At 35.2% G+C, this 26,035-nt stretch overlaps 1 protein-coding gene across 1 annotated transcript in view; it reads right to left on the bottom strand.

The window, feature by feature from the left end:
- Positions 1-26,035, bottom strand: part of FER (FER tyrosine kinase) — a 145,100-nt gene that overhangs the window by 39,118 nt on the left and 79,947 nt on the right. The window contains exons 13-15 of the mRNA XM_058823321.1: positions 17,402-17,458; positions 14,371-14,486; positions 12,686-12,780 (exon numbers count right to left, since the gene is read on the bottom strand). Coding sequence (XP_058679304.1) covers positions 12,686-12,780; positions 14,371-14,486; positions 17,402-17,458 — 268 coding nt within the window. The remainder of the gene's footprint in view (positions 1-12,685; positions 12,781-14,370; positions 14,487-17,401; positions 17,459-26,035) is intronic.

Genomic DNA, 26,035 nt, shown 5'->3' on the forward strand with positions numbered 1-26,035 from the left:
GGCTATCTATATTTATATTTCATGGTGTAAGAAATAAAGTAAGACCATATTAAAGAAAAAAATCAGATTTTATGAAGCCTTCGGACATTATGCTGGAGCTGCTCTTTAGTCCCAGACTGGGTAACACATAGATAGGAGAGCAAGAGGTGACTGGATAGCCTTGACTCTAAAGCTAATCAGAAACACCCTATACTGACTTTCAAACTCCAGTGAAAAAGGACAGATGACTTCTGCAAACCGACTGGGCAATGATATCTTTTCCTTAATCTGAGAGGTTACTGACATAGTCTGGTAACTGGTAAAAAGTAGGTATTGCTAGTGGAAAGTAAGATAAGCACTCCAAAAAATAATGTGTCATTTTTTGTACATGTAAACAGAATGATTCTAGTTACAGCAGACAGCTAAAACTTGCAAACAACTCACCCCTCCAACACACACAAAAAACTGATGAAAATTTTGTTATTCATGTGCTGAGACTTCACTGCACTCTACGCAGGAATCATCTTTGAATGAGAAAGTATGACTACAAGCCTTTATGAATGTGTAATCTTCCTTCTTCACAGACTGTGGCATTACTTTAATAAGAGCAGTAAATCAAGGCAGCTTATAAAAATACATTTAAGACCTTAAAAGGCATGTAAGATCTTAAAAAAAACTCTACTGTCATTTAATCAGTGCTTCAATATTGAAGATTAATAATTGCTAGCAACTTCATGTAGGAAGAACTGAGAATACAGATAAGTTCAGTTTGATATTCTGGGAAAATAAAATAGATAAAAGGCCAAATGAACAAAAAAGGACAAAACACAAGCAAAAAAACACGCAGAAACAAATGCCCCTAAAATCTTGCAAAAGTTCTCTACTTAAAAAAAACTTGCTATAACAACACCAGTGTAAACTATAATTCTCACAATACGTATAAATTCTTCATATGAATAAGTTAATGCTCTCCACAATCAACAGTGAAACTATCTGTTCTCAAGTAGCAAGGTATTAAAGACAATAAGGAAACTTCAACCAAACTTTAAACAAAAGAAAACCCAACCGTATCCACTAAAATTTTTTAAAATAATACATGTTATAAATTGTTTCTCAATATGCTCAAGCAGTCACACTAATATCCCAATTTTCAACACTCCGTTTCTGAATGATATTAAAAGCTGCTCAGTTCCTAACATCAGAATATGTCAAACTCAAAAACCACAAGCCTGTTACTTGCCAATGCAATTCACTACCATCAGGAAGTGATTTAGACTTGCTGATTTTCAGAGTGTGGCATGCATTGTATGAAATTCCAGAGTTTCCAGCAAAAACAGCACCATATGTCAAGCCGTATACAGTGTACTAGATGCCTATCACTAAATTTTAATTACATTACTTTAATCTGTCTCAGGGTTTTCATCTTCTGTTTTGCTGTACCTGTCCTTGAATAAAAATGACAAAAATGTCTTCTAAATATTCTAAATATCTCCCCTTGCATAGAAATGGCAAAAACGTTTTCTAAATATTCTGTTTAATATTAATTTAAAAGCAGTGTTAGTAGCTTTTGTTAGTTAGACAAAAGAGCCAAGTAACACCCATCTCACTCTGTACAATATATGTAATGTTTACGCTAAATCTGATTATCCTCATCATTGTGATACTAACATAGACGTGTCTGTCCTTTAAGTAATAGAGTTACTTCTCATTAAATTCTGACCTCTATTGTGGTCAATGTTCCAACTATTCATCTTCACAGCAAAGCACCCGCATGAGTATCTCCAAGGCTGAATTAAAGTATTTCTCTACAAACTCTTCAGTGCAGAGCAGTGGTTTGCTAACATCTTTATGCACTTTTAAAAATAAATTTTAATATGAAAAGCCCTAATTCAGCATTTGCAGCACAGAGTGTCACAGCATTATTTCCAGCATAATAGCTGTTGATACACATGAAATAAACAGACCAGGAGACTACGTAATAGTAAGCAATGTTTTCTCTTTTATGTGGAACTTCCATTATATTCTGCACAGCTACCTGTGATTCCCTTTAATGGCCCACAACATCTCTAGAAAATGGGGTATGCTCTAACAGCATTAAGAATTATCAAAAAAATTAGACCATTTTTTATATATATTATCCCCTAGCAGAAATGGCTTGCCTGTTTTGGGTTTACAGGAAGATATATAACAGTACCGGAATCCCTTCCTAGTACAACAGAATTATTTTACTAAGTAGAGGACAAAATACAGTTCATGAGCAGAAGCTCCATGAGAGCGGCCTGTTATAACTGGGTTTCTGAACATAGTCCTTTGTGTATTTTGCTCTGGATGGGAACTATTTCTCATTACATGCTGGAATTCTGAGAGTGAAAATACCACGCATCACCAATTCCTGGTATTGGTTGTGCTTTACAGCATAAACTTCTTGTTGTACAATAAGTGGCATATCATGGTAATAAAAGAGTTCACTCCTCTGCACACAAAAAAGCAAGCTGTTGTTTTGGAAGAGAAAAAAACCCTGTGATCTATGAGAAGAGACCAAAAATGCAAGAAACAACAATGGAAAATGTTAAATAGGTTTACAAAGTATTAAGTTATGGCAATCTCTGATTTGACTGGCATTTATCATCAACTATGACCACATATTTCAGTGTTTTCCTGAGCTAGTGTCCATAGTGACACCTACCTATCTGCTCTAGGCACTCTTGGCAACAATTCTGACAACAATTCTGATGCTGAACACAACTAAAATATGTTTTGAAATGAAGATGGGAAATCTCCCACTGAATTGGTATATACACATACATTGTTTATATATGGTATCTCTATCTAGTATCTTAATAATATTATAAATAATTATACAAATATTAACATATATCTTAATACAATACCAATTATTATGAACAATAGGAAGCTATATGTATTCTTATTCACATACAAATTTTAATAAAGTGGGGTAATTTTCCTAATTGCTTTACATGCCATTGAAATATTATTGAAATTACCTTTATCTGCACCTGTGTTTATAAATTTGAGAATTTAAATGGTCAGTATTCCAAGTAGCCTTAAAGCAATTTAGAATTTCCTTTTTGTCCAGTATCTTAATACTATATACATGGCATCAAAAACATAAGCCCAAATGGAGTTACTTAAAACTATGAATTTAAAATAGTAAACATGCATCTCTAGGGAATTCTAGGAGATACGTTTTTTAAGTATGTAAGAAGCGATTGACAACCTATTTAAAGTACAAGGGTTTAAAAATGCTAAAACACATTTTCAGTAAAGTACTGCACCTTCACATTTCAATTAATGCATCACTTGTGTGCAATGCATTACTTTAATATTGTTTTTGTTCTTTTATTTTATATATGTAGTACCAGAAATACTACATATTTTATATATGTATTTATATAACTTTCTGTACAGTACAGAAATTGTATATTAACCCAAGGTTTACTTTTCTAACTGCATAGAGAGTACTATTGTGAAGTTCAGTTAAAACTTTACTTTTCCTGTAAAGCAAAGAAAATAAAAGTTGTTATAATCATGCAAAGTGCTGCCAATGTAGTATTAACAATGGCAGTACTGAAGTATGAGTGGAAATATCTGTATGTGAAAACAAAAGAAGAAGAAAGAAAAAACCAATTAAACTAATAGTGTGCACTGAGACCCAAGGACAGGAGCAACAGCAGCAAAGAAGTAAACAGAGAAAATGTGGCTTGTACCAGAACTGTGCTGTGGATGGTGTTTTAGCAGACACCTGTGATGAGATCCGAACAGAGATGACTCATGAGCACAAAATACAACTGCACTGTGATAAAATGAAGATGAGAAGAAGGTTACAACACATTTATACATGCTATTTCACTTCCTTTCAACTGGATGACAGACCACAGACATATGATTATCAAAATAAAGGAAATATTGACTATGCTCAGCAGTCCTGCTTTAGATTTCAGGAGGATCAAATAAGGTAGAGCATGAACCCAATATCCCGTGTGACGTAAGTGCCTGTCCAAAACAGAGTCTGTAATCACCTGTCAAGAAAACATCAGAAATCATAGCAAGAATCAACAGCTAGCATCCCTTGTCTTCTGTGCTGCCAAAACAACACTACCCAGACTACTTGGACTCTTTATGTTTTAGTATTGTGGCTGTAAGGATACCCACTGTGAGTGTAGAGATAAAACCTACTTCAGAAGCTACCTGAAAGGAAGGCCTTCCCATTCTTCAATAAATAATTCCTGTAAACTGATTATGCTCAATAATCCATAATCAAAGGCCTCAAAAAGTATTGCAGAGACATGATAGCTGATATGAAAGAGAATGTACCTGAAGAACAGAGGATTTTTTTAATCTAAAGAAAAACAATTAACCAGTAAACATTTTTTAAACACAGACACATTAAATACCTACTATAGCAAAAACTGCTCTATGCAAAGTAAAAAGAAAAAAGTGAATAACAACAAATAAAAAGAAAGAAGTTGAATACAGAAGTTTTTGAAACTACCAAAACACTTCACTAATTTTTTATGTTTGGTTGGTTTTATTCAGTTTTAAAAATTGAATTTCTGGTTTAATCTACTTGCTGATTTGATTTTGTACAATATTGATACAAAATATAGAAACATCAAAGCCTAGAAGATGTGAAGAGATAAAAAATTGAAATATAGTCTGAAATGCTACTATAAAAGGAGACCAGAACTTTGGTCCTGTTTTACTAAACAGTAGCTCTGAGAAAAAAGAAATTTTTAATCACCACCACCTACAAAGGAATATGACTTTTCTTAATAATCTGGAATCCATGAAGCAAAGAGGGAGGAAGAGACCCATATCCCCTACAGAGGTATGAGCAAGGCAAGGAAGAAGAAACAGGGTCTGTTCATATCTGTGTGCATACTGCATGAGGGCTGGTGAGGAGAGGGAAAAGTTGGGACACATGGAGAGAAGGAATGTGTGGGAGGTGTCTGGCTCTTTGAGTGAAACGCCCAACAACAGGAGGTGGCACAGGCAGAAGCACAGCCAGTTGCAGAGACACAGAGACAAATCAAAATGGGAGCTGGAAACTTAACAGAATAAAGTGAGAGAGAAAACCTAGAGAAGCAGACAGGAGTCTGTGTAAAGAGAAACTGTAGGGTAGACAGAAGGTGGCTTCACCAATGAGTAATAATAAGAAGATAACTTATTTGACTAGAGAAAAAAAGAGACCAGAATAGAAACAAAGCCGGACAGTCACTATCACTGCAGTTTATCTCTAATTGGAATTTGATAGATCCCTCTTTTTTTCTGTTGTATTAATTTTGGACAGTGTGCAGTAAAGACTCAGGATGTGACTGCAAGATAGGACTCAGATCTGAAATCTGCTCACAAAAGACAGCTACAGAGGACGTACAACCAATACGAACAATGGGTGAGATCATGCAAAACTTTCTTAAAGTTTAAGGGACTCTCTAAAGAGAAGCAATTAGGAAAAAAAACATGAATGATCTCTACAGAGATCTCACTGCCTTCAAAAGTAGAAAAGAAGAAAAAAAAATACTGAAGTAGAAGACACAGCAGCTGAATCACACAATGTGAAAGTAAAAGTTATGTATTTCCTAGCATCAACCAGCATTCCAGACCTGTGCATGAAATCAGTGGCACCTCAGAGACAGGAGGTCTAATCTAAGGCTCAAGTAAGCCACAATATACATGGTCTTCAGCTGCTCTTAGCATCTGCTCTCCTTTATCCAAGTAGAGAATTAATTTAGCAAAAAGCTCAAGATAATAGGGATGTTGTATTTCATATTAATAAACAAATTATACACATCTCAGTCTCAGAACTGAGTTTTCAGTTATAAATGGGTTTACTGGTTCCAGTGAAAGTAACAAGAGAAATGCATAAACTCAGCTGTGATTTGGTGCTATACTCCAGATTATCACTACATGCAGGAGATAAGAGCAATTCCACAAAAGTAAATTAAGATTTAGTAAATTGTATCAGCTTCCCAGCACCACCTATAATGGATCTGTAGGTATTCCTACACTTTATGCCCTGGAGCCCTCTTTTCCAAAAAAAGCCAAAAAGTGAGCCTGGTAGGTCAGGAAGACACCACACTTCATTGGCACATTTCTGACATAACACACCCCATGGAAGTTGAAAAGTGTTCTAACATACAGAAAATAGCAATGGGAACCACATTTCAGAAGACAGTGAGTGAATAAACTAAGCCAGACCAAACCCAACCACAGGTAGGACAGCATGAACAGGGTTCAGAGGTAATCTCACACTTGGGTTAAGAATCATAGAATCCCTTGGGTTGGGAAAGACTTCCAAGATCATCAAGTTCAACCTTCAACCAAACACCACCATGCTCACTAAGCCATATTTCAAAGTGCTAGGTTTAGTCATTTTCTGAGAACTTCCAGGAGTGGTGACTGGCTACAGGCACAGCAGAAATGGCCATGCTCAATCTGGGTGTGCCTGGGAGTCAGGGCACATCCAGCAGTGCTGCACCTGAGCTCATAAAACCTGCCACCTCTGATTTGTTTCTGCCTCAGTGGCACAGGCAATTTGCATCCCAAATGATTCAGAACAGACCTTTAAGGTTACCTTATCCAGCTGCAAAGACAGAACTTATGACCTTGCTTCCCCTTGGAAGCTGGCTGCACATGTCTGGATATAAGTTGAGTATAGCTGAAGCCTAATTCTGACAATCTTCCCACTAGATTACTGGATATTTCCATAGCTGTTTACATGTACAGGCATAGCTCTACCTCTTTCCAGCTGCCAGCATTTAGAACATACCAACAAGAGTTAGCTAAAACAACAAACACAAATTCACTGTTAAGTTAAAAAGGAAGTTGCTTTTTTTAAAAGCATGTATCTATTATCAGAAAGGAATTCTACAGTGGTATCAGTAAGGCACACTGGTACCCCAGTGAAATGTAATGCATTAGGAGAATGAAAAATGTCCAAGAACACACTGGGGAGAGGGGGTGAGAATCAAATCAGAGCAGATCACTGCTACAACAGACTAAATATGGTATGTGGCCACAGAATGGATCAGGAGCCAAGAGACAACTTCTGAAAAATTGTTTAGAACTGTCTGAAGTACTGGACCTGGAACAGGAATATCATCTAGTTTTCATAATGTCATAATATATAATATCCTCATCATGGATCATATTAGCATAATGCATATGCTATAGGAAGCTATTTTAAGGCTCAAGAGACAAGACAGACACTTCAATTGCCTATATTTGAATGCCTGACGTAGCAGAAATAAAATTATTCCAAGATATTTTTAGATATTTTTGGGGTTTTAATTTTAACTATGTTGGTTATAAAAATGTTTAAATATATAGAAACCCAAAACAGAGAAAGCAGGCTACCAACTTGAGATTAAACGTTTCACCTTCAAAAAGAAAGAGGTCACAAAACATGTGACTTCAAGCTTCCATCTACTACCTTGAATCAAGCACTGGAACACACAAAGACGTTTGCATCTACTTTTAATTAGACAAATTTTTCAGAGAGAGCTGGTGCAAGCATGATGATGGTGCTTATCTTTGCACACTCTTTGCTGGAGGGACAGAGGCACCATGGAAGATTCTGTAAGATAAGCTGCTAAAATAGTTGCATGAAGTGGTAACTGCACCACAGGATTCCACATCTACCCTCAAAATAGATACTGTTCTAGAACTCATACTTCAGGGACACACCAAGTTCTTACCTCTAAATAAAATTCTCCTTTCAGGACTAAGATTCAAGTGAATTGAAATTAACATAAAGAAGAAAAGAAAGAGCGTTGTAGCTTGGGATTGCTTTTTGCATCTTACAGATTACATTTGATCTTGATTAGTTCTTCCCCTAAAGAAAGAGGAAAAAACATTCACATTTTTAATGGGACTCCTGCAGTTCCTTTTTGATTACATGGGAGATTGGATGATAAATTATAAGCAAATGAAAATGCAGTTTAATGATTCTGAGCAATGCAATGAATTAAAACACACTTTGTCACCCGTGATCACTAAAAGAGAAGTTGGGGCCAGAAAGATAACAGTTAAAAAGGGTAAAAGGGAAGGGGATTTTAGTTTCTTTTTTTTCCTTTTTGTTTTTTAAATGAAAATATGTTGAGTTTACTTTGAAAAGAAAAGAACAGGAAGGAAGCTTTGTAGCCCCTTCAGAATGTTCCTGATAAATCTTTTCCACGCCCCAATAAAATACAGCATCCATTTGTCTCAGCTGTCAGTCTGGACTCTGGCAGTATTCCAGAGGCAGTCTTTTTGATCATCATATAAATTTGCCGAAAATGAGCTGCTACGAAAACTCCTTATGCCCTGTGTGGCATAAAGAGACAATGGCAATTAGTTCTTTCACTGTTCTGAATACCAAAGCAGTTCCTCATAATTATTTCGCTTTCTTCAGTTTTAAGGTCAACAATGCAAGATAAAGCACAGAAATTCCACTGGGACAACAGACATAGAGCAAAGAAAAATTAATAAATTAACACAGAAAATATGAGTATAATGCTCAGTTTTTCAAATTGACTTGTCATTACAGGAAAGTAACATTCTTTCTTACACAGCACTATAAACTCTTATACAAAGTTCTGCTCTTTTTCATGTGGGAAACAATCCCTAAAAAGGATTATCTGCATTAGAAAATTCCAGTGGTTGCAAATACGCAGCAATTCCCCCTGAACAGCTTTAAAACTCATGCTGCACATTTACTTCATTACTTTTCAGTCAGGTTAGTCAAGTCCATAGGAGAATACAAACTCACGGCTCTACACTACCATCACGCATTTGGCAAGTTTCAACATACAGGGTTTCTTCCCCCAAAATTCATTGGCAATTCTCATTTTAACTTCTTCTCTCTTTCTTGGGATAAACTGCATAATTAAAGTGTATCACAACAGATTAATAAAATTTTACTGTATTCAGTTATGAAGCAGTCCAGTATTCCTATTTTTAGATCAGAAGATACCAGAAAAAAAAAACTCCACCAAATGTGACTTTTGCAACAAACCTTATCAAACCCATCTTAAACAGCATTTCACTATAAAGCAGTAAAAATGAAGAGGAATATTACAAAGAAAATAACCTATAGCAACCTACATGATGTTCAGAGTCATACAAGACACTAACATGTTGCAATGGTCTGATTTATCTAAGCAGCAGTCTTTTTAACAGTCCTAATGTTTTCCAACTAGGAACAACAGTTGTCATTGAGAAAGAGTCATAAGTCACAGAAGAAGGGGAAATCTCTATGGTACATTCTCCATTAATAACAAAATGTTTTAATAGAAAGATAACAATTTACAAGTAGAGTTATTTTCTCATTTCTTAGTGTGCTATAAATTTCACAGAAGAAAACCAGGCCACTGTAAAATTCAGGGGGTTTTATTATTACATGATAGTTGAAAAGCAATCCAGCAACTACAGCATTGGGCCCTTATAAAGATCCGGGCTGTCTATCCTTTTAGTTAGTATTTCAATGTCATTTAGGTAAAAAAGAATAAAACCAATTATTTGCAAGAGTGCCTTAAAGGTTATTGCAAATTTATCCATTATGCAACCACAAAAATTTATAAACCATCTGCTTGGCTAGACTCCTTTTTCACAGAAACTAGCTAGCATAACTTAAACCTGCAAATCAGATTTGTGTATAGATCTCAAATAACAAATACATAAAATGTTAATAAGAAAAATAGTAACAGTTTATTGATTCATTTTCCTTGGCTATCTTGGTAATTTTGGGAAGGTGAGGGGAGGAAAAGCAAGACAATTTGTTTAGGATTTAAAAAAAACTTTAACTTTTAGTAACTGCAGATTCCTGAATGGTGGTTTTGGGTCTCATTTCTTGCATACATGTAATTTTCCATATATACATGAAGGAAATTGCTGCTACATACAGTTTAGCTTCTGTTAGTATACAACAAAGAACATTTTACTTAGTTTATTTCTTCAACAATTAAAAAAATAGTTTATAGAAAGCAACACTAAATCAGAATTCTACAATAAATAAACAATGCACACATTCTGCAAGGAACAAGATGTTCCTTCCCATGTAGAGGAACCTGCAGAAAGACCTGTAGGAAAAGACTTAGCAGAGAAGAGACCTGGCTCTCTAAAAACCCAGCCAATGGCAGGGAGATCAGATGCATTTTTCTCTGTCCCTTAAAGAGAGATCTGTACAACACACACATACATTAAGACCTTTCCCTAATTTCTTGATAGACAGATTGTGAAAACAACCAAGTCTTTCCTTCTGTACTGGAGTAATCTGTGATGGATTGACACTGGGAGGACATGTACAGTGAGACCAGTATGGCCAACAGCCAGTGAACAGTAAGCAAAGGATGTTTTTTTCTCACTAATAGGTAGTTAGTTATGGTCAAGGCCAGGCGAGGTGGGGCTTTGAGCAACCTGTTCCAGCAGGAGGTGTTCCCTGCCCATGGCAAGGGGATTGGAATGGGATGATCTACAAGGCCCCTTCCAACACAAACCATTCTATGATTCTAGATATCCATGACATGCTACATTGTTTACTATTTCAGTTAATCCTTCCTACATCACCCATCTTGACATTTCTTTATTACAGGATATATCACTCATATTAACACCCCTAAGAAAAGGGGTAAGTAATTGTCTTTGACTTTGTTTCTGTGTTACTTGCTGGCAACATTTGGGCTATTTTTACATGTACCAAAGGATGGACATGTAATTAAAGATGCATCTGCAACCCTTCTTTACCGTTTTCACTGATGCCTGTGTGCATTGCTTTTAATCCCATTTACACCTTCAACAAAGATATGTCTGCAGAGCCAATTTACAACAGAATCACCAACAGAGCACCACCTCTCTATATAAAGTGCTAAGCTTCAATATATATTTCTAAGACCTGAATAAATTAAGACTCTGATTTGAAATCATAATTTGGAATGCAAAGCAGAATTAGCTGCTATGGAACCACACCAGAGGAGTCTCAAAAGACACAATAGGTGTGCAGCCGATGTGTATTTGGGATATAAAAATGGCAGAAAATCTTCAAGCATTAGACAGAAGTCCAAAATCACAGGAGAAATCCCTTGTTTTATGGAGATGCTTCTAATTTTATCCTCAGGGAAAAAACTGTCAGACATTTATAAACTACATGTGTTCTCAGGCATACATTCACAGAACACAATTCTGAGTTAAAACTTGACATTTTTAGTTATTAAACAGAATGTCAGAGTTAAACTGCTTTAACACCTTCAAGCATAAACACATTTAAAACAAAACAATGAAGATACTGAGAAAGTTTAGTGTCAAGTAGAAGACAAGTTTACCATTATCCTGTTCCTCAAAGGGCAGTGTTAAATACCAAGTCAGAGCGCTATTAACTACCATTTTTTGTCATCTCATCCAAATTTGTCACTAAAAAAAGAGAAAAAACAACAGAATTGCTGCTTCTCTACTCATCTAAGTGATTTGACATTTCTCTGGCATCCCTATGTTTTCTGCTCATATGGTCAGTCTTTTAGTGTGCCAAGAAGTAAGAGCACATGGGGAAGTGTGATGGCTTGAAGGCAGTCCCTTGTTTATCTGGGTGTGCAGGCAGAGCAGCCAGCCCAGGGGGTTTACAGACCGCTGAAACAGGGCAACAGTTCTCTTTGGAAGAAGCTTCTTTCTGAAGCAAATTCAATTCCAAGAATGTTTGGATAGACTTGAACTGCAAAATAGGCATAAGAATCAGAAGAAAGTTCTGACTCAATTCCTCCTCAATTGCATTAGCATGTTTCAACAACTTGTACAAGGCTCTGGAAAACCTGAACCAGAATGATAAAGGTGTTAAAAGATCAGGATTTACTTTTATCTTCAGAGATGTCTGGGGAAGCTGATTACTAAAGTGCCCCTTAAAACCGAGGACACTGCTTTCAGTCTCCATTTTAATAAAGTTAATCGTGCATACAAATATAATAATCTAATATAATCTAATTTAATAAAGGCAGAAAACTCCACAAGGTCAAATATTTCATCAGTGCTCTACAGCCAGTATTCAAGAATTATAAGCAATCTAAGTCTTCCTGAATAAAATGGCTATTAAAGAAGCTTGATGTACAATTCTGAAGATAAATCCAGCGATATACAAAACAAATACAGTGTTGCATATTAAGCAGTACTAGAGGCTACCAAACCAACACATTTTGCAGCTGCTGAGAAAATCAACAAAGAGGTAAAATTGCCCAAAAGCTGTTATCATCTCAGTAATTTGAAATTCACTCCAGCCATTGCTAAATAAAATGAACCCAATTCCAAAAGTAAAGCAACCTTAAAACGAAATAATGCATTCTGGTAAAGAAAAAATATATATTAATAAAGGTGATCCAAACAAGAGTTATTAAAATTGAGACCTTACCCAGACATGAAGTTTCTTTAAATACTTATTCAATACTGAACTCTATTGTTAAAGGAAATAACATTTCATATCTTATGAGGAGAATAATGAAGCTTCTGTTGTCGTTAAAGGCTACAGTAAAACTCTCAACAGATTTGTGGAGTTCAACCACTCCAAAGCTAGTAGAACCCAGCATTTTCAAAGATTTCAATACAGGTGACTTTTGAGGTCAGCAATAGGAAGGCAGAATAAGACAAATAGAAAATAATACATTTCACAATATGGAAACAATGAAACCTATGGAAATATGGTGCAAAAAAAAAGGAAAAAACCAATTACCTGGAACAAGTTCCATAACAATATATATAGGCTGTCGTTGAGTGCAAACTCCTATAAGTTTTACAATATTAGGATGATCATACTGTTTGAGTATTCTGCAAAACACACAAGAAGTTTATTATATTAATAAACTTTATTGTACAGGCTGATTAAACATTATAGGAGAATATCTAAAACCCTTAATGTTACTTTAATGGAAGATATCATTATTGTTATCAAAGAAAAAATATCACTACTGTTATCAAAATCAGTGATTTGATAGAATCTGTTAGATCAATCACCACTCTGTTTTAAATGAATATCATAACTGATTCACTAATAAATAAAAAATTATTGTAATTTTACCATTTGTCCATGTGACACTTATCTATATATAACTAAAAAATGGCCTGATAGAACCCTTGTATATAATCAGAATTTCAGTGGTGGACCAGAAACAGAGCAACATCAAAACAGTATGCACAACTTGTCTGTATGTTTCCCTGCTGCACTGTTCAAAAGAACACTTGTTACAATATTACTTTGAGAGATTAATTAATACGGTAAGTTTTAGAAGACTATAAGGACATCAGTTTTGAGAATTAAATGAACTATTTACATCTTTTGACACAATGCTTTAATAAGAACATTTCCAGCCTAAAACAGCATGCTATGATTTTTAAGTGAAAAGAAGAGCAAGAAAAAATTCTACAGAGACCCTGTAACTTAAATGTTCCTTCTGATATTTGCTGACTCAAAGCACCTCCTCTTTTTCCCTTTTTCCCAAGGAACAAGAGTAAAATACTAACCTACACACACATTTAGCAAAAAATAACACATTCCATTTTTTCAGACCATTTTTTCCCATTAGTGTCAAGCTGCTTAAAAAATGACATATCTCTGCTGTTGCCAAGTTACAAGTTTTTTTAAATTATTCAACAGATAGGATGGCTGATCCTCATTCTACAAACGCAGATGGTGTCTTTTATTTTCCAATACTCATCACACTAACTTGGGAGTGGAAATCAAAGCATATGGATCCTCAAAGCAAGAAGGAGCAAGGTAGTTTAAAAATTATGACATTTATCTCAAAATAGCCCTCACCCTGGAGTCTGAGAATCTACCTATGTACATTAGCTGATACTCAGAATGCTTTGCACATTGTATCATGTCATGTAATTTGGAAAATAAGCATATAATCTCATGCTGATTGACACAGTATAAAAAAAGCTCTACTGGAGCAAACTCTTCTTACAAAGAGAAAATTACTGAATGGGGCCTATACCCCACTAAGAGAAGCAATCTGCGCACATTTGATCACCTCTACTAGCCATGAATATAAGGCAGGAGTTAGGCCTGGTATAATCACACTTAAATTAACAACATTTCCACTCTTCTTATCCCAATCCTCATGGTATATCTTAGAAGTTCTAAATGAAAGCACTTAGACAACAAAATTTTATTTTACAGGCATGGCTTGCTTTGTTAACAAGATGGTTTCAGCAAGTGAAAATGCTACTGCATTCACACGTTAAAAATGCCAGTGTTTAGTTACGAGGGTGACAGCTGTGGAATGTACTGAGGGAGAGAAAAGAAAGAAAAGTTTGACAACTGCTTTCTTGAATTTTTCAGAAGGTCAGGTTTTGTAAATGCATCTGGTGATAAAAACTGAAAAAAACTGCCACAAGTAACTTTAGAGAACCTACCTGGCTTCAGACAGAAATTTTATTTTCAGTTCTTGAGGAAGATCTTCTTTGCAAGTTTTTACAGCAACAGGGGTTTTATCCTTTAATGTTCCTTTATACACCTCACCAAAATTACCCTGAAATCAGGAGAAAAAAGATCATTCTAGGTAAATAAAATCTTAATGAATTGCCAGAAGAAATAATGCAGAGAGCTACTGAAAGTGGACCAGAACTCTGGAATGTGTTTATGAAGCCAAATGAGGTTTTCTTTCAGTATCTGTCCTAATCAAAGCCATTCACTCTGACATAGTACATCTATTATGTGGACACAGCATATGAGTTCTGTTTTGACCTTGCTGGAAGGAGGAAAAAAACACCATTAATTAAGTAATTAGAATTATCTCATAAAACCTTTTAGTGGCTTTTCAAAACAACTGTAGTACTTTGTTCTTATTCTTACTCTTGCCCTCTTTCATTTTCACACTATTGTATTTTGTGAATAGTTTTTAACTTGCAGTCTGGAAGAGACCAAAAACTGATCTCAAAAACTGTGACACAGCACACCAAAATAACATAAACATTCTCATATACAAGAAAGAAAAACCAGAAAATACGAAGAAGAAAAACATTGAATATTAATTTTTATAATAAATTAAACCCACTTCAAAATGTATTGCTGTGTATGGTGATCCAGAATTTCTTTAAAACTCAAGCTCAGCACTGCTCTATAAAGACAAATCTGTAAGGCTGTCATTTGGACAAGACTTTAGAAAGCAGCTCCTTTTATCATCAGACATTTTAGGTAGTGACTAACATACCCACAAGGCAATTTAAGTTTTTTTAGCTTTCATAGAAGAAAACTGAAGTACTAAATACCATAAATACTCCACCTGATGCATTTTTATGTAATGAAAAGAAAAGGAAAATTAATTAGGACACAAATTGAAAGAAGAAGGAAATTGTGAGGTATAAAGCACTGGTATCAATGAAAAAAACCCTCAAGAGAAGGAAACAAGAAGAAAACTACAGATCTGATACATCTAGTAAGCTTTGTATTTCCCAAAGAATAAGCACAACTCAATTTTGAAACTATGTCTGATTAATTTCTACACATACTACAGTTCTGTGTCCTGGTGTCTGGAGCTGCATGTGACTTCAAAAAAATCTGCTGGAGATGTTTGCCTTCCTTTCCTGAGTGATGAAGATTTCATTACATCATGCAGCTGAATTTAGTGTTGCCGAAGAAAGATGACAGAAAAGGAAAAAAAGAAAATCACAGATGGAAAAGAGTAACATGCTTCCAGTAACAAAGGGAATAAATGCAGGGCTGAACACACCTGCAGAATTGTTTTCTGTATGCTGGGACAAGGAAGATGTAGCCGGCAAGTGAGGCTCAGGATCTCTGACAGCCCTTCTAAAGCATTTCCAGAGGCTAGCACATTACCCCTCAGATCTGAAATGGCATGAGGCACCCAAGGTAAGCAGGTGAATTGCTTCCAGGCCACTTTACCATTCTGGTCAGAAGTATTTAACAGTGAAATCTGAATCCATCCTGAGCTTTATTTAAGTCTTGAAAATGCTTTACTTCTTTATTGACAATATTAAAGTATTATTGGATAGATGATTTTTAGTAAAACACATTCCAATTCTGCAATTTTCATTTTGTGGGGTATTATTGAATTAACGCTGAGTAAATAAACTGACCATTCACCCCTGAGGTGCATATTTTCTAAAGCTTGCATCTTTTACACATTAAAATTTTGTGATTTCTTCCTCATCTTTTCCAGGCCACTCAAGGTTTTGTAGACTCTGATTTCTCACTTCTGTGGTGAATGGCTATAGTTTATTTCACAGTTTGTCATACAGATGTCAATATTCCTGTCATTCTTATATTTTTTAGTGTGAACACATCTTCTTAGAGGTGAATGCATAAGAATCATGCTGTGTTCCAATAAAGTTCTTAGCCTATTTTGTATTTCTTAAAGAACATCCTTCTATAATTAAAATTCTGAGCTGCCTTTACTGAATGTTAAAAATGCTTTGTGCCAAAAACATGCAATACCATGTAAATTGAATTTACTAAAAATGCTTTTTAAAACAAATTCATATTTATTTTTTAACAAATCAAACCTTTTTTTGTGGCTGGAACATCTTCATTTTTCTCCCTTGATACCATCCTGTTTAAGAATGTGAAGATCCTAAGTACCTGTATTTTATGAAGGCACACCTCAATATGGTCATATTTTTTGTCATCTTAATCTCCCAAAAAGCTTTTATACTGGGAAACAGAAGTTATGGAAATATTTTTTTCCCCATTCTTGAATTTCTTACTGATTTTTTTTAGTGTGCACCATAGTAAGAAGGCAATTAACTACTTTGATTTGTCTCTTCCTCATTTAATCTTATTTTCTCAGTTTTTGGAAAATCTTTTCCAAAGACAGTGTCCAGAGCAGCGCCCAAAATGGTCTTTGCAGGTGCAAAGGTGCCAAAAAAGTGAGGAGTTGCTTGATTTTAAAGATCAGTAGTTCCTAAGCAGACTTTGTAAACCACATGTTTATAAACTACACAAGATTTAATAAGATTGTGAAATTATCTAATTCCATCAATGAATGAGTGAAAATAATCATGCACAAGCAATTAGCATTTGTTTTAATAAATAATTATTTAGTCATCTCATCATATCAAATTTTATACACAAATGCATAAGCATACATCTATTTCTCTGTTTTTATTTATATTTTGCAACATTTGTCTCCAAGTACAGAAAGTAAAACAGCCACATCATGCTTTATAGAAATCTAGTTACCTCAAAACACTTCCAAAAGAGAAAAAAATATGTATGCTAGTTAAATATTTTCAGCACAATCATGATAATGTTTACTAGTAAGTGTGACTTATGTCTATGTAAAGCACAAGATTGTCTTGTGTATTAGTGTAAAAAATTGACATAAAAATTACATACCAGAGCAATTTAAAAGAAAAGGTATACAGAAATAGCTTAATTATTAAAGTATACTTACTCAAATGTTATTTAGCTCACTTTATTACTTACTTTGCCCAGTAATTCCCCCAGCGTGACATCTTCATGATTGAGAACCCACTTCTTATCCTATGAAAAGGAAAGCAGAAATTTCAGTCTGTGCAAATATGCCAGATACAGTTTCTCTAAGACACATTTCAGAAATGGAGCTGAAGAAGTATTACATTTAGAGCACTCAATCACAAGCATACCAAGAAATTTTAAACATACGCATTTATAGTTCAAGAGTTTAGAAATCTTGCTATACAATAAAATAGTGGGTGATGTCATATAGCAAATTTTTATTAGAAATTAAGCCTCCAGCATGATGGTATGTAGATAGATTAGTACTATGCAAAGTTTCACACAAGCTCTGGAAATAATATTTAGCACCCTGATTTTAACAATTTGTCAGGTGAAAATTAGATAAGAAAACTTCATTTTAGTATATGAAGTAACTTACTACTAAATTAAAAAAAACTCCCACATTTTTCTCCTCAGTGCACATGGAAATGAACTGATCTTCTGACTTGTCAACAAGACACATATTTGCATCTCTTATATCTTTCTTGGAAGTTGGAAATAATACAGGCAACTGCTTGAAAAGATAACACATGACAGGTAAAGCATTTGTCCAGGAATTGACCATTCCCCTGTGCTGGGCACTGATGTCCAGTTCTGGGCCCTTCCCTTCAGGAAGGACATTGAAGAGCTAGAGCATGTGCAGAGAAGGGCACTGGAGCTGGGGAAGGGTCTGGAGCACAAGTCTGATAGGAGGCAGCTGAGGGAACTGGGGGTGCTCAGTCTGAAGAAAAGGAGGTTGAAGCTAGGTGGGGATAAGTCTCTTCTGCCACATCCCAAATGAAAGGACAAGAGGAAATGGACTTAAATAGTGCCAAGGGAGGTTCAGATTGAAAATTAGGAAAAAAATCTTAACTGACAGAGTGGTTAGGAACTGGAGTAAGCTGCCTAGGGAGGTCATGGATTCACCCTCTCTGGAGACTTTTTGTCAAACATGAATTCAGCAAATCTAAAAAGGGGTGGGGATCATTGCTATTGTGATTTCTACGCTTTTGTCCATAAGTAGAATGTTACAAGTGTGCATTCCGAAGACTCTCTGAATGCCTCCATTAACCCAAACTCCCAGCACACAACACCTCTCAGTCCCATCCAAAGAATTCCTGCACCACACTACCATGCTGCATGATGGAAACCAATCGTTACTGTATCTCTTCCCCAGGTGGGAAACTGTGAGACTTAGGAGGAAATTCTCAATATACAATAGTTTATTTTTCCCCTATACACAAGATTATTGCTTAAAACTACAGCCTCACTGATCAAACATCGTAAGAAATGTATTTGCTTCATCTCAGTTGATACTTTTTGCAGAATGAATGTCACATTCAGAAGCTGTTATACTACAAATAGATAGGAAGTGCCATCAAACTGCACACTCTTTCAATAATAATACTCACATTTAAGAAAATAATTTGCAAAGAAAGCTGTAAAAAAAAAGAAAAACACCACAAAAACTACTACCTAGAGGTATTAATATAAGAGTTTTTAACATTGAAATAAGTGCGGTAGAGCCAAAAAGTTAGACAATTAAAATTGAATGGATTTTTTACTGCTTAACTACAAGGATTCTGTACTTCAGTGAATAACTTTTTGAATAAATTGACAATATGACATTTCAAAAGCTTGTTTATGAAGGAAAAAAATCTGATAATTCTTCAGAGAATTAACAAAAGAAAATAGTGGAATCAAATTATCTGTTGAAGGATTTATTATCACTACATCTGTACATTAATCTGTACTTTTTATGAAAGCCTTCAGTCATTTCTTATACCACTTTAACTCATTTATTAATTTATTGTGGTTCTGCCAGATTTTTCACAGTCATCAAATTAGTCAAAGCTTGATCAGCTTCATTTGATACTACTCCTATAAACTGCACAAAAGCAGTTCCTTCAGCAGACAGTAAGAAAAAAATCTAACAGAAGAGAGAGTCATATACATCATGCCAATGTACAATTCTGACGTTAAAAAAGAAACAAACCAAATTTTCTAGTTTGCAATGTGTTAGACATTCATTTAAATAGTGTTCATAACACAGTGTCATTGGTCAGATAATTGCCTTTAATTAGTAAACTATAATATGAACAGTAAGGTCAAAAATAACAAGACATTCTTCTCCAAGTTTGTTGTCTCACTAAATCTACTTGAATTGCTCTGAGTTTAATATAACATCAATTAATAATGTGAATAGCTGTCAGTAATTAAAGACATCAATAAGGCACACTTATCAATGTCAAAATCAATGCATAAATACTAGCACTCATAAACAAAGGTTATGAAATAATGTGTCTGATCATGAAATTCATCATCTTCTCTAACTGTTTAATTCTGATTGGAATAGAATGTAAGGATTTTTCCAGTTGTCAAATGCCATTACTCTACAGATTCATCAAGTGTGCAAAAGATAATGAAAGTTAGAAAAGAAATGTGACAGCAAAATGGGACAAAAATATTCTTGAATGTAGGTATAGATCAACAGACACTTTAATGCATATCAATCCAAGTCACAGAATTTTTCATTTCAATAGAGTTAGTTGCTTCTAAATCAAATGGAGCAAATCCAGTACATTTTTGTACCTAATCAAAGTAATCTGAATGACAGCAAGCAGAGCTCCTGAGACTATTAATGCCCATTAATTTCACCCAGAAGGAAGACATTTATGATGCAGCCCTTTTCTTGTGACATCGCTATCTCTTTACCTTGGGCTTGTTCAGATTTTTCTCTTGTTAATTTTGGACCACAGAATATAAAAACACTTCAGAAAAATTCAGTCACACAAATTAGCATTTGAGCATACTCATTTGTAATCTTAATTATATACCTTATTTCCAAATGGAATAACTTGGGACATCTACAAGCTTACCACATTCTGCTTTATTTCTGTCCTCTAGCTTCCCCCAGGAGGAGAAACTGAATTACATGAACATCACACTTGAAGAACAGGTTTACTAATAAGATGATAGGAATCCTATCAGTTTCTCTTACTTTGGAGGTACTGCTACATCTGTTGGTCAAACATTGAGAAACAAGTTGTCAACTAGACAGTTCACAAAGGGGAGAACTTGGTCAGCCATGACAGTTACTCCTACCCAACAGCCAGGCACTTGATAACCCACATCACACACAAGGTTTTTATATGCAGCAGCTTGCTAATGACTATCTTTCTAGACTCTGGGCAACCACTCAGCACACTTGTCTGATTTCAACAAAGATAAGCATTTTCAAAGAGAAGAGTTATTTCAGAAGTTAATTTTAAGTGACAAAAACCAAACCTCAAACAGACCAGTAATTAAAGAAATAAAACTTTCAATTGTGAAAAGCAATACTTAGAAATAATAAGAAATGTCTCCTTTTACTCATAAAATAAAGTATTCCGGATATACACTATTCTTTTCCTGGATACACAGCATTCCTTTATAATGTTAGGGTGTTTCATGGTTCCCTGGGCCATGATAAGGTTCAAAACTTGAACTGTTAGCAAAGATGGAATTGTTCATCATTCCTTACTTTAGTGAGCATACAGCGGAGTTGTGTGCAAGGCACTGAAAACAGTTTGAACGGCAGTTGGTTGCTGCAAAAAATGAAATCTCAATTTTCCTTTTCTGAGCTATGAGACTGAAATGTTATCACTATTACCCTAAACATCTTCAAAACGCTTAAATGCAGTTTTTATCCTGCCTATCTCCCTTCATTAGGAGAAGTTACATCAAAGAGATCACAAATTACTATACCAGGAAGAAAGTTTACAAATCATCTGCAGTAAATTAAAACAGCTTTCAATAAAATAGAAAGCATAATCATGATCTAATACTTAGTGTTCAAATTCCCTTAGCATTATTTTTCTATAATTCTCAGCAACAATTTCAATCATTAACAATCTTAAAATGGTACTTTTTCAAATTAAAAACCAGCAGTAAAGCAATCAGAAAATAAACTTTTAAAAACAGATGTTTTGAGAATTAGGTATGAATTTATGAGCCTCGGCTTAAATAATTGGTTCTAAAAATCTTACCATTTCTAAAAGGAGAGAGAAAAGGCAGGAGGAAAAAAGCCACCTGTGTTTGTATTCAGTTTCAGAGAACCACCAAACAACATCAAGATTCTTACCCAAACTCCAATACAAGATTTTTCAAAGAGGAAGAGTGAGGAAATACTGATCAGGCTCCAACACTGTGCATAAGTAAGACTTTTTGTTATCATCACTGTTATTTACTCATCTCATGTTCTCTGTCACATTATTTACTCTTCCTAGTTCAGAAGGCAGTATCTATAACAAACACTGTCACTGTTTTTCATCTTAATTGTAGATGTAGCAAAGTGAAAAACGATAAAAAACTCTATAGGCTGGAAACTTCAGCTGATTTAAGGAGCCCCAGAAGGAATCAACCAAAACTTATTGCTTTAAGAGAACTCAAAACATATGACTTTCCAATCTTACATCTATCCCAGAACAGCATGTGGCATTTGTGAAAAACCTAAATATCCTTCCCCTTTCCCTCATCCCAGTACATTAATCCTTAACAATCTTCTAAAAAAACTCAAAATAGAGGGATATGGTCAACACCTCAGGAGTAAAGTGCACAAACAAAGATGATGCCTGTTTCTTCATGGTTTAAGCAGAAAAAATGCATTAAAAATACTTTGGAAAGTATTATTTGCTCTCCTTCTTACAAGTTAAATAGGAAATACAGTAGTATGAATTACTGCAGCTAAGAGCTATTTTTCCACATCAACAAAAATGGTAAGTTAATCTTTCATTTCCAATACTAAGGATAATTGGAGTAAAATTATTTTTATGGCTAAGAAAATCAGAATCACAGACAATTTTCATCAGATGGGTATTCAAATCTCACTTATCAGAACTTGATGAACCAGACAAAAAAATGTAACAGCTGTGTACATGTGGATAGGGCTTATCAGCATTGGAATGAGAAATTGTCTTTTTAGAGAAGTACTATTTTTGATACCACCTATGCCAGTAGATCTAATGTTCATATCAATTTCATGAATCATAAACTATGTGTTTCAAGTCCTTCAGATTAAGTACAGAAATAAAGGTAGCTGATGGGAAAGATTTTTCGTAAGAATAAGTGGCTTTTACAGGAGAGGTTTTGAAAAACCTCACTGGCAACTTCTTTAAAACTGTTTCAGAATAAAGATTCATGAGCTGTAAAAATTGTTATGGAAGCTGCTTTGCATTATTAACAGCACTGCAGTAAGCCACACTGATGAAACTCAATGTGAGCTGTAAAAGAGAATAATAGCTCCTTGGGAAAAAAGTACTATTTTATCTGACTTCTTACTATTACATAAAAACTCTGTAAAGTTCAACCCTCCTGCTAAACCAAATTCTGAATTATCATATAACAGGAGAAGTAAGATTTGGAAAAGCTACTGTGCAATTTATAAACTGCAGAAGTGACCTCAGATTACCTGCACAGCTGTTCTTTGACCATTCTTTCTTGAAGATCAGTAGACAAAACGACTGTACAATTCAACATACAATACCTGTTTTCCTCAGGGTTTTTTGCAGTACTTCCCTAAACTTATGTTTTCTTTTTCATGAAAGGGCTAAAATGATGCTAAGAATATTCCAGGAAAAAAACCAGGAAATAAAGAAAAATAAAGAAGTTTAAAAAAACAACCGAGAAAAGAAAAAGACATAGAATGTGAAATAGTTAAGCACAGGAAAAGGAAAGTCAACTTTATGTCAAAACCTTTATATTTCAAGCACATTATAACACACACTATTCCTCTCGACTGAATACAGTAAATTCAGCTACCAAAACAAAGTACTCTGAATCATCTATTAACCAAATATATTCCAACAGAAAAATTATCAGCTCTGGATCAGGTATGACCAACAAAACACTCAAAGGCAAACAAAACCATGGGGCAACGTGATTTTTCACTTAAACATTCCATGTAATTTAAACAGAGAGGAATGGAAAAGCAGAGTCACGTTATGTATGCACAACACACTCCCCAAACACTCAAATTATTAAAATAGGCTAAAATATTTTCGCATATGTGCAAACACATTTTCACTTCCACCCACATATGGAAAGGTTATGTCAAATGGGCTTGGGGGAACTACAGCTGTTTGTATTAATGTCCAAGACAGTCTCCTTGAAATATATATGAGACACTTAGCCACATACTTAGTTCCATATCCAGTTGTTTCCACTTAGATTTCTTTACCCCAGGAAGAGAAAAGCTTAATTCATCCCTCAAAAATAATGTCTAAGTTTCAGTGGTCAGCATGCAATACCTTTCAGAGTGCTACAGTTCCACATTAGACCTTCCACCAAATTACTATTTTCTTCAAAGCAAAACCCCAGGATTCTTCATCCTAAGTTTTTCTAGCCACACATGTTTATTTTGCGTTGTCTTTCATAAGCTTCAGATAGCATGTTAAAACCACTGAGCTGGAACAGAAATAAATTGTCCAAATTTCAAATAATCTGATGTATTAGCTGATTTGTGACTGTGAGAGCACAGGAAAAAGGCAAAGCCACACAGAAAGGAAACTGTAGCCTTAACTTATGAGATTTCAGTGTACCAGTGAGCTTGACCTGCATTCCATGTAAGATGTTGGCTTTGAATCAGAAGTCATACAACACTACATGGATGCCAAGAGTTTAAAAAGAACATGCTGCACTGGGATTTTTACATCAAATGCATACAGTTCTTTAACAAGATATTGGTATTTTCTCACATACTACCAACTCAATATTCAGATAGCAAAAGCAATGGAAAATCTCTTAGCAGCAGAAAAAAAAAGTTGATCAATGAAGGACACACAAAGGGAAGCAGCAAATACACGAAATGGTTCTGCTAGATATTAGCAGATTCTATTATTACTTTAGTAATCTTCTAAATGCTGTCTTCTGCAATCTTTTTTCTCCTGTATTAGTGACAAAATTTTCCTGTGTGGTTGGTCTGTAGAATCTACAGATTCTACAGACAGATTACACAGTAATCTTTGTTACTGTGTTGGTTCTGGCTGGGGTAATTTTGTTCACAGTAGCTAGTCTGGGGTTATATTTTCGTTTTACATTTTAAAGTATTCTCTTGACAAAGATGATTACCCATGAAGCAATCTTTATGGCATGCATGTGTGCACATCCTTCTCTAAAATTAAACATGAAATATAAACAGTGAACGTGAATGTTTTGAAGAATTTACCACCTATTCTAGCAGCTGTACAAGTAGCTGTGAGGAGACAAAGTTAAGACAACTGATACCAAACAGACCAAAGGGATATCCCATACCATACAGCATCACTCCTAGCATATAAAGCTGCTCAAAAAGAAGGAAGGGGGAAGATGTTTGGAGTGAAGGCATGTTGAGGTGCCTGGAGTTGTGCTTCCCCAGTTGCAGAACTTTGTTTTCCCCCTTGTTGATCTGCACAAGGCCCCTGTCAAATCCATTTCTCCAGCCTTTCCTGCTGCTCTGGATGGCAGCTTGACCCTCTGGTGTATCAGCCCATCCTCCAAGACTGGTCTCATCAGTAAGACTGCTAGCCATCACCCAGCTTGTTAATGAAGAAGGGGATGAAGGAAGGATTGGACACACAACTGACCCTAGGGGTAGAGCAGTAGTTACTGGCCTCTAATTAGACTTTGCACAACTGATTACCACCCTCTGGGGGCGATCTTAATTTTAGTAATACACTATGTAAATCATTGGCAACTCTATTAGGAAGAAATCCAAGCGACAGAAAGGATAGAATTGGTAATAGCATTTACTTCATTATGAACTGAGCATGAAATCCATGCACTACCCTCAATAGTAGGCTAAGTACAGTATTTGCTTTGCAAATAAGAAATCCTGAAGCCTTACCTATTCTCACCTCTGAACTCCTCCTTAATCAACATTTAAATAAACAGATCTTCTTGAGAATTCAGACACTATTACATACATCAGATGCACTAACCAGATTTAAGAAAAACGTATCCTTCTTACCCTGTAGCTCCTTTTTGTGTGTATCCTTTATTCCTCCGCAGCTGAAATGCCATTTCGCTCCTTTTTAACATTTTGTTCCACTTAAATTGGCGGAGGCCAACTACTTAAGCAACCACAAGCTACTTCACAGGAATTTAAGAGCACAGACGCTCATTCCTATTCTTAATCTACACTGTGTTTTCTGACCCATGAGAGCCAGTGTTCAAGGAAGGTTATGTGCTTGTCAGCCACATACTATGAAAACACTGAAAACTCAAAGCATTATTTGCCTTAAAGTCATCCTGACTGCACTAGTGAAAACAGGAATAAGAATATAATTAGAGGTCTACAAGAAGTTTACTACAAGGACTACAAGAGTTTTAGTTCAGCAGAAAAACTGCTGCAATCATACACAATTCCAATATAATTTTTTATTGCACTATATTAACATCTGGTTATAAAGCTTCTGATAAAAGGCCCAGTTTTTAAAAGTGCTCCATAAGGCACAATTTACACCCAGAATATTACAGAACACAGTCAATCCTTTGATTTTCACGTCTATAGCCAAATGAACAGCAGCAAATTCTAGTAAATCTAAATAATCTTTGATGAAGGATGCTTTGATTGAAGTAGTTTATTCT

The sequence above is a fragment of the Ammospiza caudacuta genome, chromosome Z (genome assembly GCF_027887145.1).
Source record: "Ammospiza caudacuta isolate bAmmCau1 chromosome Z, bAmmCau1.pri, whole genome shotgun sequence".
Classification (NCBI taxonomy): domain Eukaryota; kingdom Metazoa; phylum Chordata; class Aves; order Passeriformes; family Passerellidae; genus Ammospiza; species Ammospiza caudacuta.